Genomic DNA, 18,752 nt, shown 5'->3' on the forward strand with positions numbered 1-18,752 from the left:
CTCTCTAATCTACTGGGGAACTTTGTTTCACCCACAAGTGGGATTACGGTAATTAGTGGAATATATTGGAAAGTTGTCATTAAGACACTTAATATTGTGTTGTGTTAAACACATGATTTTCTTTCAAATGAAAGTACAATTTGATATAATTAAGCCACTTTAGATTTTACTTGAATTAGTGGCGCCTACAGTTTTTCCTCATTTTTTTTTTGTACAAACTATTGTACAATTACTTTCACATTTAAAAAATATTTTCATTGCTCAACTTTCCCAGTCCAAGTAGGGGTTAAATGCATTTGTTATATTAAAAAAAATGTCCAAATTGTCAGTGAGTTTGAATACACTTTCATATTAAATTGAATTAAAATATATTGTCATAAAACTCCGCTTTCGTGTGCACATCTAATCAGAAGGTTGAGGCTGTAAATACCAGTAATAAGGCCGTATGCCCGCTTTCAAACCCAGACCGACTGGGTTACAAGGGAGTGCCCTGGGTAAACGCAGCAGCAGGTATTCTCGCGAGATCCAAATTGCCCTACCACTCTAGTGCAAGATGGAGAAGCAAATGTAACACGCATTCGAGGTAAGCAGAAAGAATAATTCCATAGTATTGCCATGGGTTTTAGCTAACTTGTGGCATACATGTATCTTCCTTAATAACTGCAATCGATGTTTCACAACCGTCACTCCGATCCGAGACTACAAAACTAGTGTATTTTACGGCTAAACTACGGATCCTCTGCTACGTAAACCGCCATTTTTAATTTAGCCATGATCCCACTGATAGAGCATTGTGCGGAGCTCACACTGCTAGCTAGCTAGTTAGCTCGCGCGAAACCCGCAAACATACACGCCACACGCAGACATACTCGTGTTTACTGTGTGTGGGTATGTGCCTCTCTGTTCAACTTGAAGTCTAACTGGTACCCCTGTTCAATGGCTACCCCCTTTCATCGGGAATGATGATACAATTAACCGGTGAGAGTCAAAATGTGTTGGGTTATTTGACTTTTCGTAATCTGCTAGCGTAAACGTTAGCCGTTAGAGCCGAAGTAACTAACGTTAGCCTGAACACCTAGCTAACGTTACCTAACTAGCGTTAGCTGTTAACTTTGCTAACGTTTGCGCCACCATTGACTTAAGCGTAACTGCGTAATGTTCGGTCGCTACTTCAACAATATTGGCAGACAATGTGAGTGGATTTTACATGGTTACAACTATCCTCACGTTTGCTTACTGGGGAGTGATAAACGAGTTCGTGTAGTTAGCTAATGGTACATAAACTAAGGCACTATCCACGGCCATTAACGTCACTGTATTGTATGATGCAGATGATCAAACCTGTTCACAACGTCAGTGTTAACGTTAATGCAGCGTTGTTTGTAGATGTAATGTTCAGGGAGATGTCGTAAATTAAGTGATAGTCAAATATACTTACAACCACGAACGCAGATCATATTTACATGTCTTTGAAAGCAAGTTGTGATGCCTTTCCGTTAACACAGCCAAAATGATTTTAATATAAACTTAATAAAGTGAACATGTCAGCATCCCGTTTGGTTCTTGGCGACCATGGGTGACAAGGTTTTTATTTGTCCTTGTATGATAGGGTTGCACAACGACATTTAGACAAACTATATTACATATGGAGGGTGGAGAATGAGTGTTAAGTAGTCTCACAGCCAGAGAAAATAAGCTGTTTTGAAGTCTTGTGGTTCGGTAGCTGATACTTTTGCATCTCTTTCCAGCGAGGTGAACAGGTTGTTGCTGGGTTTTGTCTTTTAATATCCCCGTAGCTCTTTGCAGGCTCCTCTTCTCACCAATATCACTGATGCTCAGTAGATGTGTGCCAATGAAGTTCTGGGTGGTGTTGATCAAGCGCTGTAGAGCCTCTTGTGCTGTGCCGTACACATCCAATGCCAGTTTGTAATGTTGGCAGTCAGGATGCTTTCTATTGCTCCTCTGTAAAAGTTAACCAGGACTTGACGAAGGAATTTTGCCTCCTTAACTTTCCTTAAGAAATACAGCCATTTATTAGCTTTCTTCCCCGGGATGGAGGTGTGTGATGACCATGTCAGGTTGTTTGTGATGCTGATTCCCATCAAAAACTTAAAGCTGCTAACTTGCTCCATTGCTGTAGACAGGGGTGTGCAACTTCGCCTCCTTTTTTTTCTCAAATCAACAATCGGCTCCTTGGTTTTACTGACATTGAGCAGTAGGTTTATCTCTGAGCACCACTGTGCAAGGATGTTGATTTCCTCTCTATAAGAAGTCTCATCGGTGTTTGTAATCCGGCCGATGGCGGTAGTGTCATCTGCAAACGTCACAACAGAGTTGTCTTCATGTTTGTGGTGACTTGACAACAAGAGGAGTGAACTTGTGGCAGAGAGTGCTGCATTGATTTATTCTGTGAACAATGGCTGTTTATTAATTCATACCAGTCCTTGGTAGCTGGCACACTGAAGTTGATCTTCTGGTGACCAGAGGCTAACTTTAAAGCTCAGGCAGCTGATAAGTGGACCTGAAAATGTATGAGCATATACAACACATTTGGGGCACCTTAGTTAACTTGCATAGAGTCATACTATATATGTTGTGATTTTAATTCTAGGTTTGAAAGAAGATAGTCGCATGCTCGGAGCCAAGATGCAAAAAACGTTTACAAAATGTACCAGCATTTAGACATGTCAGCCTTCTTCAGGGTGTTGAGGTGATATTATGCAATCATTCATGTTCCAGACAATTTAGTGATGGTGTTGACCTACAATTCAGAATGCAGGTTGTATCAAATGAAGCAGTTGGTCATTTATAATGACACATGCAGACTATTAGAATTGTTTTTATTGTCCCAACTAAGGCATGTACATGCATAGCAAAAACAAGTCTGAGTTGGGATTTGAACTTGTCAATGGCAGGAAAAAGCCAAACAGTTAAAATACAGTTTTAATATAAACATCAGGAAAAATGATTGTTAAACAGTATGTAACTGATGACAAGACAACATTTAGCAGTTTTAATAGAGCTCTGCTTCCCGCTGGCAGTAAAAGTGCCAATAATCAAGCTGCTTGATTTTTCTTTCATATCTGATTTGAGTGTTTGTGTTTCCAGATTGTTATAAGAAACTGAAAAGCAAGCCAAGGATGAGAATGGTGGAGTCATTGAACCGAAGCTGTTTCTGGTATGTACTGCTAGCTAATTTACTAGATTGACTAAAACTGTTCTGGTGAAATGCATGAATTTTTTCCACACAGGAAGTAGCAGTGAAATGAGGTATATCAATAATTTTGTTCAGTACACTGCCTTATGTTATTTTAATTCCTTAATAATAATAATGATGAAGGATTTTGTAGCTTCTCAGGGACATTTTATTTTAATTTTTGAATATTATACTATCTGATATCTGAGAGTAACAAAGAAACAATCTGTAAAAGATGTTTATTTTTTACAGAAACGCAACTATTATCCCTAAATATTCATAAATCTTTATTTCAAATAACCTAGAGTGCAGTTTAGTTTTGCACACCTACCAGTATACATGACAATGTCAATTTTTTTTGACAAGCCAATATCAGTTAATATTGCAGCATTGTCTCTTAAGAACAAGGCAATCATTCCTTGTGATAATCCATAGATGTTGTGAAGAGTATTGAGTGGGTTTACATCTTCTGTAATGTATCTAACGATAAAGCAAGGAATCTTTGTCTGTGTGTCCTTCGCATGTCTTGAGAATCTGGTGCGATTTAGACACGTCGAGTATTAATAAAGTGTTCTGTGTAGCGTGGGGGCTTCGGAGTCAAGCTTGTCGTCCTCACCAGGCAGACCGCAGCTCAATGGGTGCTTTTCAATATGATAACTTATGCTTCCTCACGTTCTTGTTCCGTCTGCAATCATGGAGGATCTTCCAATCCATTGAATGTCCCTTGAAGGGACGAGGGCAGAGGAGGCTTCTAGAAGAGAGAGCAAGGAAACACCGGTCTATCCTTTGTGGAAGTCTTTTTGGCACATAAAAGAGGCGTGACACACAGCGGGAATAATTTCAACACAGGCAGGACTCTAAAAATGTAACTGTATTCATAGGTTGCCGTTATTTAAGATGATCAAATGCACGATCAAACTTTCTGCCATTTGTGTAGCGCTGTTCTAACCGCATTCCTCAGTGACATTTCACCTTGAATGTATGCCACATCCAATTCAACTGCTATAATCATGACATGATTTTTACAAATATAAACAGCTGTTGAAGTCAGATTATTATATAAATAACAACATTCAAATTTGTATTTCATGTTGTCATATAGATAGACAGGAGTGTGTGTATATTATATATATATATATATATATATATATATATATATATATATATATATATATATGTCAATATTTCAGTTTTCATAACCACATTTATATTCAGACAGAAATCGTAAAGAGGTTATTAAATACAGCAGCAACACAATAATGAACAGATGATGCAGCTGTGTCACACATCCTATTTACTCGACGTCTTAAAATGGCGGCAGCGAGGCAACGATGTCTCATTTAGTTAAAGGATCAGGGCCTCAACTCCTCTCTCTTCCTCGCCTTCTCCGCTCAATCTCTTGTTTGTGAATAAGACGTGAATCAAGGACACATGCTAGCATTTTGAAAAGAACCCATTGACTGCAGTTCACTTTACAGTTGAATTATTCGTCACTTCACTTTGGAGTCAAGATGAGCAGATAGCCAACTGGAAGCAGAATCGAACCAGAGTGTATTTCACTTGTGTGACTGCGAGTAAGTTGGGACTAGGGTGTGTATTTTCCTGGTGTATGACTCGATACTAGCTTATAACACTAATAATATTACTGCCAGCAAAATACCTCCACTACTTAAATCCTCTGCTCTACGTTATAACCTCGCCGGTTATGTCAAAACAAGTGACTAATATGCCTATTTGGAAATAACCTCCACTAAGTGTATATTTCAGACGTTCCTGACTTAACAGTGACTTTTGGTTGAGTAATAACTTAATAGAGAGAGGCATTATCAACACAATGTACTTGCATTCACTATACATCTGTTCAAGGTGGAGCTTTTAATTCTAATATGACGCTAGATAGTTTAATGAATAATAATGCCTTATGTTTGAATTGTTACATTGTGCGAGTCAAATTTGTGTCTGCAAAGCCACCAGTAAAATCTTTCTGTGTGCTTAATGTAGTACTACAATGTTTTCCTCTGAAGCAGAAGTACACAGTAGGTAGTAGAGGCCTTTTGTAAGTTATTTTGGTGTGCAATGAGTTGGAATGTAACATAATTCAATATTTGTCATATCTAAACATCATTATAAATCTACAGTGCTTTTAGTTGGGGGCCCCAGACAGTTGCCTACCTTGTCCAGTGGTAATGTCTCGGCTGTGTGACAGAACTATTTCACGGCAGGTGTATTGCTCAGGACCCGAGGAAACACAGTGATGAGTCTGTAGTTGTTTGTTTGACGGTTTCTCGAGAAAGCTGCAAGCAGCAACACAAAGTGAATGAAGGAATTATTAGGAACAAAATTAAATATTACCAAAAGCGTCTGTTGTTTCAAAAGAAATTGGTGTCAAATTTGGTGTTTCATTTAAGAGACGGTCTGCTAAATAAAAATGCAGCTGAGTTCTGGATGTATTGTAGTTTGTTGGTGATTTTGATGAATGTGCCATACAGGATGCTGTTGCAGTAGTCGAGGAGATGAAGGCGTGGATGAGCGAGGGGTGTAGATGGGCGTTGTTTTTGAGATGAAAGAAGGCGTTTTTTGTGATGCCATTGACATGGCGTTTCGAAGGGGAGGGTTTGATCGAAAATTATACCAAGCTTACGGATATGTGTGGAAGAGGAACAGCGGTGCCATCGATGCAGAGGGAGAAGTTGTGGGATTTGGGGCCGACGATGAGGATTTCAGATTTGTCGCTGTTGAGTTTGAGAAAGTTTGCTTATATCCAGGTCTTTAATGTCTTTTAAGGCACTTGGGGGTGATGGATTTGGTGGAGATGTAGAGCTGGGTGTCGGCATAGCGGTGGGAATGGAGACCATGGTGGCTTATGAAGAGGATGGGACCAAGTACTGAACTTTAGGGGACACCTTGAGAGACAAGGGGCTGGGTCGGACTTGAATGTATTGATACTAATGAACTAGAGAGGTATAATTTGAACATGTTGTACTGCAGGGAAGGTAGTGTTCTGGAAATTGTGTCTTGAGATTTGATGGAATTTACAACGCTAATAATGCTAGTAGGTTAATATGAAAAAAACATTTATCTACTGAACTAACTGAAGAATTACCAGCATTTAAGTTAATCAGTGGTGAGCTTTAATCGGCTGACGTTAAAAGAAACTAGGGTCCTGAATTCCTCTTTGTTTCATTGTTAGCTGGTTTAGTCATAACCAAATGTGCTCCTGATTTTATTAAAATATGGTCTCAAAATGTACTCTTTAGTATTGATGCATGGATAATGCAGCTGTGGTGATACTTTGTTTCGATAAGTCAGTATTTTTGGTTCCATGTTCACAATCAAGAATGCAGGCGAGGTTGACAGTTCTGTACCTGATGGATTTAGATGAAAATCACTTTCACGATGATGTAGTCATATTCATCATTAATCTAGTGTTTTTGGTCGTTTGCTGTGGATGTTCTCATTTGGAGACCTCTGTTGAGCTTGAATGTTAAGGATCGCATACAATATGCAGGTAATGCGTTACACATAGGGTCGATGGACTTATATTAACATGCACCGCATCGATGAACAGTGGCCACTCAGTCCGTGCCGGAACGTTACTCACTTTTTGCACACTACCCAGAGTCATGATGACTGTGCCAACGGCTAGTGCCTATGTGCTATGGAAACAAGCGCGGATACTCTGAAAAATAAAGCAACGGACGGATGAAGACATTTCTTTACAGAGTATGTAGCCGGTAGTCAATTTGCCAGAACGAAAACTGAAAGACAAACTCGCAGTGTCACGTTAGACCCTTCCGGCCATGATTCAGCGAGTTATTACGCGTTTCTGCTCGCTATTCAACTAACGGTAGCTAGCTTGCTAGCTAGCGCGTGCTACGACCATCTAGCCGAGGAAACCCGGGTAAGAGCCGTAACTAAGTAGCGCTACCTGGTTACCCGTACTTGACTAACAACCATTTTAGTGTCGCTGATCACCGAGCGGTGTTTACAGTTTCGTTTTTACTTGGAGCGGCGATGTTGCGGGAGTGGGGAGTGCGGCTTCCTTTGCGGCCTACGCAGCCCCGATCTAAATTAGTCAAGAGTCGGGTCAGGACAGCATGGTGGATTTGTTAGATCTGAATTGACAGCTCTGGCACAGATGGCTAACATTGCTTGGTTTTTGGCTATCTACATTTTACATGTTTGATGTTGATTACACGTATGACTTGTTTGTGACTTGGCTGACTTTTTTTTTTGGTCGGGTGGTATTCAAATGCTTTAAAGTATTTCTAAAAAGGATCGTTTGCTAACGCCACCGGTAGCTCACAGCTAGCTGGTCACGGGCTAACATAAATTCCGTAGCAAACGTTTACTGACCAATTTCTTCGGTACGTTGATCTTCCCACTGTCTGGTTTTTCCAGACGTGTTGCCAACCTGTCACCAAGCAAACCAATGATGTTTGCGACTAGTAACTACAGTCCAACGTGTGTGTAATGACTTGTTAACAATGGGTAAATAACGTTATGCTGTTAGCCAGGGTGACGTTAGCTAGTTGGCTGTAACTTAAAGCGTCAAGTCACTCAATTTGATACGTCTGTTTTATTGAGATATCACTTGAATAAGAGTGAAGTACAAGAAACGTTAGTCAAACGTTGTAGGACGTTAAGTAGGGCCCAGCCTGATTTAATTAACTTTGTGTGGAATGTTGCTAGTTAGCCACTAGCTATTGGTCTGCTTTGTGGTGTTCAGACCTTGCTAACTTAATAAAATGTTGTATCATTATCACATTTGAATTAATAATTATAATGTATTATTGTTATTAATATGATTATTGATAATAATCAGTCATTTGTGATCTGCAACATAAATTTAAAGGAAATACCCATATCCACTACCCTTGCTTATTAGTTGAGTGCTTTGAAAAAATGAATTAATTGGAGTTAACTGACTTCTGTATGTGTGTGTATACGTATGCTAAGGGAGAGAGAATCCTTTCTTGATATTGATGAATCTTTGAAACTATTGTACATGTTTTTATAATGTGGTATGTGGGACACTGTTTATAGTTTTATTTATATCATTTTACAGATTACTTGACTGGAACATGCTGTTAAGTGGGTACTGCCAAATTCATTCTCTGTAAGTACAATTCACATTGTTCACACATCTAGAGTTATCAACGCTAAATATGAATGTCTCATTGGTTTTACAATTTTTAGATGTTGAAATCAATATTTGGCTTGTTTACAAATTATGTAAATAACACATTGAAATTCAGCATCACATGGTGTTTTCTGATGTACATGAACATTTCTCAACAGGAGCATCAAATAGAGATTATCGACAATGAAGGTAGACAGAAGCAAGTTAAAGAAAACTCCTACGGAAGCTGTGAGTATGCTTAGAGCTTGCTGTGTGGCCATTCCAAGCCTCACCATCATTTCAATAGAGTTGGGATACCCAAGCCGAGCTTTACTATGATCAAATGTGATAGGAAACCATAATGGGGGCACAATCCAAGGGATTTTCTATACAACAGGAGAATTTAGTAAAAGGTATATGGTGAAGGTTTGATATTTGCATTAACGGCAGTAGACGCCTGTCACCTGCATCTCTTCATGTAACCAGTCAACTGTGGCTGCTTCTTTTACCATTCGTCCTTTGCAAAATGATGTGCTGACCAATAAATCACTAAAAACTAGAGATGCACCAATCGATTGGCTGCTGATGGAAATGGCTGCTTTTCAGCTCAGCCATGATCTGTGACTTGGTAATTGGTTAAATAGTTCAGATTTTTTGCTGGAAACATTTACACATATGCACACTGCGGCACAGACAGTAAAGTCACAGCCAAACACACAAGATGTTATCGTTGTGAAAGTTTCTCAGCAAGAGCGAAAAATAATTAAAGTTTGCTTTTTTTCACAACTGCAAGTCCAAAATAAGGTGGAGGAACAACCTTAAAACATTGGAACAACTAACTTAATCAGTCGCTTTATCATATTGTAATTCATTCCATACGTGCTGCCAAGAGTAATCGCAGTGCATGTCTGCCGACAGCACAGGGTCTTTCCCTCGCGCAGTCCTGCTTATAACAGAGCTGAAGAGCTATCGTTAACAGAGGTTGCATTGACTTGCATTATGCTGCTTTCAAGCTCTATACAGTAAAATTGAGTATTGGGCAAAGTTAAATTATGTTCTAATCTAGTTTATGGCGAGAAAGAAAAGGAAATGTTTTCACAGCAATATAAAATGGGTATTAGATGGGATTATGACCTGTAAAACTTCCTTACATTAATTATAATGTATAATTAAAACTACTATTGCCAGGATTTTTTAAAGCGAAGATTTGAACAACAATACAATAATTTGATTGTGTCTTAATGCAAATAACCACTATAGATGACAATAACCAAGCATTTTCTATGGTGTACAATGACGTCCTGAAGTTAGTCTGCAGCCCTGCTGTCAATTATGGTTCTTAGAAAGAAATTTGAATCAGCTTTACTGACCATGTATGCATACACATACAAGGAATTTGACTCTGTTTTTTTATCAAATTGGAATCAGCAGGTCAGACTTTTAATGAAAAGAAGGCAATCTGTGCATCTCTGCTGAAGGCAAGGATTATGCAGTCAGTTGTTAACCTTGGTGACAATAAGGTTGCACTTCCTATTTGTGCTTCACAATAAACGTCATAGCAGTGGTATGCATTTAAGCAGCAGCGGGACATTTTCGCTGTAGCTAGCAGTAATGCAGGTCTTACACGTCTGAGATTATGTTAAATGAGAACAAATCCCAAAACTGTAAAGCCTTGGTTATACATTCGTCAAGGATAGTCGCAGGACATTAGCTGACGTGGAATAGTGACGAGGAAACCCGTGGATCTTATAGACTCTGTGCAGGATTGTCCTAGCGCAAAACCTCCGTTCTCAAAGTTCTCCATTTTTCTTCACGTGTCCGCATAGTTAGAAAACGTTGGCTATGCAAGGATTGGCAAAAACCTGCCACCCAGAACCCCTACAAAGCATCGTGTCTGATGGTGTGGCATCACTTTGGCGACCCTCCAGAATGCTGCAAGCATAACTCAATCTTAAGGTTTCTCTCTGTTATGCTGCCAGTATGCTTAATCAGACCTGCTTGTTGGATGGTCGACCGTGTTGAGCCAACCATTATAGCGCAGTGACACAGTTTAGGGCAGAGATGGTCATAGTTTGGTCCTGCTCATAAGTGGTACAAAAACAGCAGTATTACAGGTCAGCACCTTTCGCCCCTTCTTTAAGTACACAGAAGAAATGCAGATTTGTGTGTCTCGGCATGTCACAGCATCGCTAATGTGTGCTATACTGTGCTATGCTAGTAGAAAAGAGCCATTGGAGGTCCGTGCACTCACTTCTGACTAACCATTTTATGCCTCTTCTGAACCAACAGCCTGCCGACTGCAGGATACTTATAGAGAAGCTCAAGGCATGCAGTGATGAGCAACTGCTGGTTGAACTGCAGCACATCAAGACCTGGAATATTGGCAAGGTAAGCCCCAAAGAAAATGGGAAGAGGCACCATCCTGAGTCATTTCTTTTGGAACCCCGTCCATCCCACCAGTCAATGATTGTGTGGAATATCACAGACATAAGATGCGTATTCCAGGAATTTTGACAGGCATTGGGACATGTCTTAGACTGTGTCTGCACTAAACCAAAATTTCTTTAAAAATAGTGCCTTCATTAAAAATTTTAATTAGTTTTTCACAGCTGAACAAATTATTATTTATGGTCACAATGTTTTCTGCCCAAATCTGCATAACTACTGATTAATGTAATGAGTATGAAATAGTGATTTATTTGTGGCTCCTTGACACTACATGTGAAGCACTAGTCATTCTCATGCTGCTGCGCCGCACATCATTATTTTTAAGCTTGTACATCCTCTTACAAAATTCATGAATAGATACAGACGTTTATATTAATGACAAGTCAGATTAATGACAACATCTTTGCTGTGTGATCGGCTGTATCGACATTTAAAATGAGAAGACCACAGGGTAAGCTAGATATGACTTAAAGTCCCCCCCCAAAAAAAAATGCTTTGGCGTGAATGGAGTGCTGAAAAATATATATTTTTAACTGGTTTAATGTGGATGTACTCTTGGACTGCTTGCTCACCAGGATGCCTTGGTTGTTCAAACGGTAATTACTATTCCCCTGTTGGTATGAGCATTTGCTCCACCAGAAAACCTAAAAAGTAAAGAATAAGACGGGCAGATGGCAAGAGCAGGTATGCAGTGAGTGCAGAGAGTAGGAAAGCAAATGTCAACACCACCCTGAATACAAACAGATTGTTTAAACATCTCTTGGAGGCTGGTTTTCAGCAGTTTTATTTGGACATTGTTTCCACATTTCCCACATGTAAAAACTTTTGACTATAACCACTTGAGCTAAAAATGAGCTAAAGAAAGACCCCAAATCCAAACAAGAAAACAAGCCCACTAAGGAATATAATGTTAAATGTCATTTCACATCAGGTTTACTTTGGGAAATCTGTCGTATGCTTGTATCAAGAGTTCAACCATTCCAAATACTTGTTGTATTCAGAAAGCAGTCCCCTGTGATATTTTACCGTTACTGAAGATGATTTGTCTTCTACAGTGTGAGCTGTACCACTGGGTGGATCTACTGGACCGCTTTGATGGCATCCTGTGTGATGCAGGCCAGACAGTGGAGAACATGTCATGGCTGCTGGTGTGTGACCGTCCCGATAATGGACAGCTCAAAGCCCTGCTTTTGGCAGTTCTCAACTTCACGGCCCTGCTCATTGAGTATAGCTTCTCTAGGCACCTCTACAGCTCCATAGAGGTAGGCATGAACCTGGTACACTCTGGACCACTACTGTTTTTCCTGGAAAAAGTAAAGCAGCTCACTAACTTTAACCCTCTTTCATCTACCACTCCCATCCCCTTTTACAGCACTTAACCACCTTGTTAGCATCATGTGACATGCAGGTGGTCCTGTCTGTGCTGAACCTGCTGTATGTGTTCAGTAAGCGCTCCAACTACATCACAAGACTGGGATCTGACAAAAGGACGCCTCTACTGGCCCGATTGCAACACCTGGCTGAGGTCTAGTGAACGCTATTGTTTTCCTATTACCATGATTCCAAGAGGAAGAGCTGTATTGTTTAGTCTCTTTGTTTCCTTCTGTAGAGCTGGGGAGGAAAGGAGAATGGCTTTGGTCTGGCTGAGTGCTGCAGGGATCTGCTTATGACGGTAAGAATTTTACAGTGTGCTGTTAAATAATCGTCTATCAACTACCTACAGCTATGGGACTATTTGTTTTATGTTGATGAATAAAGGCTGTCAAACGAGACTAATTAACCGCTATATGTAAACTATCATCCCTGACTCTGCTGCCCCCTGATGGTACATAAGCAGAAGTACCCGCCCAGTGCCACCACCCTGCACTTTGAGTTTTACGCTGAACCGGGCCCCGAGGTAAAAGTAGAGAGGAAGGTAAAGACCAAGATATTTATTTATGCAGTCATTCTTTAATAAAAACAAAAAATATTTTTGGAATACTATGTTGATGACTTGCCTGCTTTCCTAACCCTTCTGAACTCCTTTCCCTTGCAGACAAGTAGTAACACACTACACTATATTCACATCGAGCAGCTCGACAAGGTACAGTCAAATTATCATATCAATATGATTGTCATTAACAGTTGAGCAACAGTACCGTGGGTTCTTCATCCTACACATGTTCTGCGTCTCTTAGATATCAGAGAGCCCATCTGAGATCATGGAGTCATTGACTGTGATGTACAACATCCCTAAAGACAAGCAGACCTTGCTGTTCACACACATTCGACTGGCCCATGGTTTCTCAAATCACAAGAAGAGGTTGCAGGCTGTGCAGGCCCGCCTGCATGCTATCTCTATACTAGGTGAGTAGAAGCCTTCTTCCCAAGATAAAGGGACAAAGGGTTTTGTTCCAAGTTTTAACTCCTGATGTTTTCTCTTTCTTTGCAGTGTATTCAAATGCACTCCAAGAGTCGGCCAACAGTATTCTGTATAACGGCTTGATAGAAGAGCTGGTGGATGTATTACAGATTACAGACAAACAGCTTGTGGTAAGAAAGACGTTTGCTTCTTCTGCTTAATCACCATGTCATGACACTAACGTCCTATGACACATTAGCAGTAGCACTCTTATTTGTAAAATTACATTAGACATCTTTTGCTGCCTTGTCAGACCAAGATTACTTTTAGGTTATCCTAATTTGTGTACTGTACAGTGTCGAGGCAGAAGTCTCATAAAGTCCCTTTTTAGTGTTCAGTTTTCTGAAATGCTGAATTTGTTTTCGTCCTTCAGGATATCAAGGCAGCGTCTTTGCGCACTTTAACTTCGATTGTCCATCTGGAGAGGACGCCCAAGCTTTCCAACATCATCGACTGCACCGGCACTGCCTCCTACCATGGCTTCCTGCCTGTGTTGGTGCGCAACTGCATACAAGCAATGATCGGTGAGATTGCAGCCAAAACTTTTTGTGTCACAGTTTAGTGTGTGATGCACAAGATAGTGGGACATTTCAAGTTGAAGCTTGTTTGTTAACTTTACATTTTTCTTTTTCCTAGACCCTCTGATGGAACCCTACCCGCACCAGTTTGCCACTGCGCTCTTCTCATTCCTCTACCACTTGGCTAGCTATGATGCTGGAGGGGAAGCCCTTGTGTCCTGTGGCATGATGGAAGCCCTCCTGAAGGTATATTCTCATCCTACCAATACGTCATTACCAATAGTGTTTTTTTCTTTCTTTTTCTTTTTATTAAGTCTGCCGTTTTATTATCTAACTTTGTAGGTTATCAAGTTTCTGGGTGATGAGCAGGACCAGATCACCTTTGTGACGCGAGCAGTGCGGGTCGTGGACCTCATCACCAACCTTGACATGGCTGCCTTTCAGTCCCACAGCGGCCTTACCATTTTTATCTCCAGGCTAGAGGTTGGTTTATGCACTTTGCGTTCTCATTCCTGACACAGCAGCCTTCCGCTACAGAGTCACTGAAAGTTCTGCTAAACCTCTGGTCTCACTCGTTCTTCCCTTCATCACTCTCTCCATCTCTCTGTGTAGCATGAGGTGGACCTGTCAAGGAAAGAGTGCCCTTTTGTCATCAAGCCAAAGATCCAGAGGCCTAGCACAGCTAACGAGTCTGAAGACATGGACACAGACATGGAGAGTAAGTCACTCACCTTTATAAATTCATATCCATAAGTCAAGGCTGTAATTTACATTCTAGGCTATTAGTCAATATCACCAAATAAGAAAGAATCCCCTGGCTGTTGTGTTGATTTGCCATTATTATGTATTCTCAGTGTCAGAGGTTGCCATGGAAAGTAGCCCTGGACCGTCCACGTCTTCTGGTTCCAGACCAGAAGCGGACCTCCGAGCACAGACCAGTGCTTCTAACACGCCCCGTGCAGGTACACACAGCAAGCGCACAAAAAAAAAGTCCCAAACACATGCCACTATTGTCCTCTGTCGTCACTATGCCACTCTGTCTCTCTAGGTATGCAGTGTATACCCCAGAGGGCAGCGCTGTTAAAGTCGATGCTCAATTTCTTGAAGAAAGCAATCCAGGACCCTGCCTTTTCTGATGGTATCCGCCATGGTGAGTCACTGGCAATTCTCTTACTTGTTGGATACATTTGAGATTGAAGGTTTTGTATTAATCTTGTTTATACATGTTGAACAGGTTAATACATTGTTATCCCAAGATTTCACAATGCAAATGTTGGTTGTTTATGTGTACATGTACCCTCTTTTTCTCATAAAGTAATGGATGGGTCGTTGCCTACCTCACTCAAGCACATCATCAGTAATGCAGAGTATTACGGCCCTTCACTGTTCCTCTTGGGTGAGTTCACAGTAGCCTCTTCTGACTGAGCAAAGTGCTCTCACTTGACTACAGACATGTCATATTTAACTGGACAAATCAATTGAATGTAATGAAATGTCTCTGTTTGCTTATTAATGCTATGTGAAATGTGTTGTGATTGTTATGGATTATGATCTCCTTTTTTCTTTTTCCCCTCTTGCTGTTGTCTCTGTCTTTTGGGTTTGTAGCGACGGAGGTTGTGACAGTGTTTGTGTTCCAGGAGCCATCCCTGCTCTCCTCCCTGCAGGATAACGGTCTCACTGATGTCATGCTGCACGCCCTTCTCATCAAAGATGTGAGTGTCCAGCACTTCCCTTGTGTGCTACCTGTTTTCCTGTCTCCTCCTTTTGTATCTGACCGTTAACACCAGTTCAATATTATCAGTTTCATTTTCTCTCATTGTCTCAGCACCTGTACTGAATTAGATAATCTGAAATTGTTACTATAATGTGACTAGTATTTCAGAGATGGCTAAGAGACTTTGCGCCCAGCTCTTCATTTGCTTTGGATAATGGTTGAATTTCAGTGTAAAGGGGTTGCCCTGTGTCAAAAGATCAGGTTTTAAACCTGTGGATGCATTCATTCAATTTACATCCCTATAAACATACCTGAATCCCTGTGTGCAATTTGTGTTGTCCATTGGCCGACCCAGGTCTGGTTATGGGATGTTAAAACAACTTGATGGCAAAAACGCAGGCCATCGAGTTTTCTGTAAAAGGGTCACAACGTGAGCCAGCACTGTTAAAAGGCGCAGGTTGATGTTGGGTCCTAGAAAACTGGAAAGTTTGTGTGTTAATTCTATATATTGTTTTCACTGTGTCTCTGCCCAGGTTCCTGCTACCCGTGAGGTGTTGGGTTCTCTCCCTAATGTGTTCAGCGCCCTCTGCCTGAACGCGAGAGGCCTGCACTCCTTCGTTCAGTGCCAGCCGTTTGAGCGCCTCTTCAAAGTGCTTTTGTCCCCCGACTACCTGCCTGCCATGCGACGGCGGCGCAGCTCAGACCCGTTGGGTAAGTTAAACTGTATGTGTTGTTATTGAGATCTTCATCTGTGGAACGTGCTTGAGTGGATAACATGTTCTTTCTTCGGCATCAGGTGACACTGCATCCAATTTGGGGAGTGCTGTGGATGAGCTCATGAGGCACCAGCCCACTTTGAAGACTGATGCTACTACTGCCATTATTAAGGTAGCGCATCTTCATTCACAAGCGATCTTTCTAGTCTTCTAGCCACATGGTTTTGCAGGATAATTAAAGCCACATTTGTGTTCCAGTTACTGGAGGAGATCTGCAACCTAGGTCGAGCCCCCGAGTACATCTGCCAGAAACCGTCTATCCAGAAAGCCGATGGCACTGTGGCGGTGCCACCAGCACGCTCCAGTCACGCTGCTGAAGAAGCTTCAAGTGAGGACGAAGAGGAAGAGGAGGCCCTCCACACATTCAGCCAGCAGCAGGGGGAAGCAGAGAGCACCAGACAGTCAGTGCCACTTGAACTGTATGACGCTGAGTTCATAACGCAATAGAATAGGACAACTCCTTACAGACTTTGATTTTCTTCAAGTCAGTCAACTAGATTTCAGATGTTTTAGTTTTCAATTCTGATGATGTTTGAATTCTTGCAGGGTCGTGGGCACTGAGGAGCGGATACCCATTCCTCTAATGGATTATATCCTGAATGTGGTGAGTGTGATTTCTTTGACAGTTTTAGTAAGGTTATGGGCATGTTGGGAAATATTCCAAGCTATAAAGCAGAGCTCAGTTTCACTTTCTGAGCCGAACTAAAGCCAGGCGCTGCGCAGCGCTGTGTTGTAAATGCGCCTGGAGAGGGCCAGACAGCTCTCCTATTGTGAAGCTAAAATTATTTTTGAAATTATTATTATTTTTGAAATTATTATGAAACCGTGGTGGGGCAAAATAGACTTTGGCGGGCCGCCACAGTCTTGGTTATTAATGGAAACACTGCTCAACTAATTTCACAGTTCAGTCACTGATTTGCGATGCACATGTTTTCTAGATGAAGTTTGTGGAATCCATTCTCAGCAACAACACCACAGATGACCACTGTCAGGAGTTTGTCAGCCAGAAGGGTCTGCTACCTCTGGTTTCTATTCTGGGCCTGCCCAACTTGCCCATAGACTTCCCCACGTCTGCTGCCTGCCAGGCTGTAGCCGGTGTCTGCAAGTCCATATTGGTGAGCACAATCTCTGTTGTATTTATTTATCTAGCAGGAACGACAGACATTACCATCAATACCCTCTGCCAGATGTAGCCAACTGACTATTTTCATATATGACTATAGTTTGCTGAATTTAGACTGAATAGTTTTCCCCCAAATTCTCCCCGTTAGACTCTCTCTCATGAGCCTAAGGTACTCCAGGAGGGCCTGTGCCAACTGGACAGCATCCTGACGTCTCTGGAGCCACTTCATCGACCGATTGAGGTGCCTGGTGGATCCGTCCTTCTCAGAGAACTGGCTAACGCGGGCCATGTCACCGACCCGACGTTGTCGGCCCGTGCCACACCACTGCTACATGCTCTTACTGCAGCGCATGCCTACATCCTCATGTTTGTCCATACTTGCAGAGTAGGACAGGTAAATATGGATGTATTTTCTTAATGGGGGTGGCTTCATATTTCATCTCGGAACGGTTTAGCACCCTGAATGTTTCTGCTCCCTTTCTAAACAGAGTGAGATCAGAGCCATCTCAGTCAACCAGTGGGGCTCCCAGCTGGGCTTGAGTGTTCTCAACAAGCTGAGTCAGCTCTACTGCTCTCTGGTATGGGAGAGTACCGTGCTGCTGTCCCTGTGCACGCCTAACAGGTGAATTTCTGTTCCTTTATCCTCCTTTTTTTAACTGTTCAATCAGCTGTTATCCTGTAACACCTCTCGCCTGTGCCCCCACAGTCTGCCTCCAGGATGCGAGTTTGGCCAGGCCGACATGCAGAAGCTGGTGCCCAAAGAGGAGAAGCCATCTGGCAGCACTGCAGCAACCACATCATCTGGCTCCAGGAGAACTGGTAATTCAACCGTTTAACTTTGTTCACTGAAAACCACCATGTACCTGGACACCCACCAACCACTTTAATCTCCTCTACATTTATCGAACAGAGTCTGAGGCAGTGACTGTGGATTCAACTGCTGGTGGACTGTTAGAAGGCATGGGTCTAGATGGGGACACCTTGGCTCCCATGGAGACGGACGAACCCACCGCAACAGACCCGAAGGCCAAGTCCAAACTCACCCCAGCTATGGCCACCCGCATAAAACAGATAAAACCTTTACTGTCTGGTGAGCTCATTTCTATGTCCCAATCAAGTTTTTATATCTTCTAATATTTTAACATGTCTTAAATTACCTTACATCCTTGTGAGTTTTATGGTCTCGCACTAACCTTCATGCGTCTGTCCAGCTTCATCTCGGTTAGGGCGGGCTCTGGCTGAGCTCTTTGGCCTGCTGGTGAAGCTGTGTGTGGGCTCCCCAGTGCGCCAACGCCGCTCCCACCACGCCACAAGCACAGGCACTACCCCCACGCCTGCTGCCCGGGCCACTGCCTCTGCCCTGACAAAGCTCCTCACCAAGGGTCTGAGTTGGCAGCCCCCGCCCTACACACCCACGCCTCGTTTCAGGTAAGAGACCACTTCCATTGTTACAT

At 42.0% G+C, this 18,752-nt stretch overlaps 1 protein-coding gene and 1 long non-coding RNA gene across 19 annotated transcripts in view; one reads left to right on the forward strand and one right to left on the reverse strand.

The window, feature by feature from the left end:
• The first annotated feature begins 527 nt into the window (after positions 1–527).
• huwe1 (HECT, UBA and WWE domain containing E3 ubiquitin protein ligase 1) overlaps positions 528–18,752 on the forward strand; it is a 44,066-nt gene continuing 25,841 nt past the window's right edge. For 5 of the 17 annotated variants that reach the window (XM_076095545.1, XM_076095506.1, XM_076095574.1 and 2 more), the window contains exons 1-30: positions 529–583; positions 3,109–3,178; positions 8,265–8,315; positions 8,498–8,567; positions 10,608–10,706; positions 11,822–12,028; positions 12,139–12,291; positions 12,376–12,438; positions 12,601–12,681; positions 12,802–12,849; positions 12,944–13,112; positions 13,198–13,298; positions 13,541–13,691; positions 13,804–13,931; positions 14,028–14,168; positions 14,298–14,403; positions 14,540–14,647; positions 14,734–14,835; positions 15,001–15,081; positions 15,291–15,397; positions 15,933–16,110; positions 16,196–16,287; positions 16,374–16,594; positions 16,722–16,779; positions 17,114–17,290; positions 17,447–17,692; positions 17,787–17,920; positions 18,005–18,117; positions 18,209–18,388; positions 18,510–18,726. In XM_076095545.1, the coding sequence (XP_075951660.1) occupies positions 8,523–8,567; positions 10,608–10,706; positions 11,822–12,028; positions 12,139–12,291; positions 12,376–12,438; positions 12,601–12,681; positions 12,802–12,849; positions 12,944–13,112; positions 13,198–13,298; positions 13,541–13,691; positions 13,804–13,931; positions 14,028–14,168; positions 14,298–14,403; positions 14,540–14,647; positions 14,734–14,835; positions 15,001–15,081; positions 15,291–15,397; positions 15,933–16,110; positions 16,196–16,287; positions 16,374–16,594; positions 16,722–16,779; positions 17,114–17,290; positions 17,447–17,692; positions 17,787–17,920; positions 18,005–18,117; positions 18,209–18,388; positions 18,510–18,726 (3,506 nt within the window). In that variant the 5' untranslated portion in view covers positions 529–583; positions 3,109–3,178; positions 8,265–8,315; positions 8,498–8,522. The other 12 variants (XM_076095609.1, XM_076095600.1, XM_076095567.1 and 9 more) reach the window with 8 other exon arrangements.
• LOC142954566 (uncharacterized) lies at positions 1,511–7,649 on the reverse strand. 2 transcript variants are annotated; one of them, XR_012955742.1, is made up of 3 exons: positions 7,553–7,649; positions 5,369–5,490; positions 1,511–3,947 (listed from the first exon to the last, which is right to left on the reverse strand). It is a non-coding gene; the product is annotated as an uncharacterized LOC142954566 (long non-coding RNA). The 2 variants fall into 2 exon arrangements; XR_012955741.1 differs by lacking the exon at positions 7,553–7,649 and adding an exon at positions 6,562–7,204.

The sequence above is a fragment of the Anarhichas minor genome, unplaced genomic scaffold, assembly GCF_050575085.1.
Source record: "Anarhichas minor isolate MPS153535 unplaced genomic scaffold, ASM5057508v1 ptg000003l, whole genome shotgun sequence".
In the NCBI taxonomy this organism is placed as follows: domain Eukaryota; kingdom Metazoa; phylum Chordata; class Actinopteri; order Perciformes; family Anarhichadidae; genus Anarhichas; species Anarhichas minor.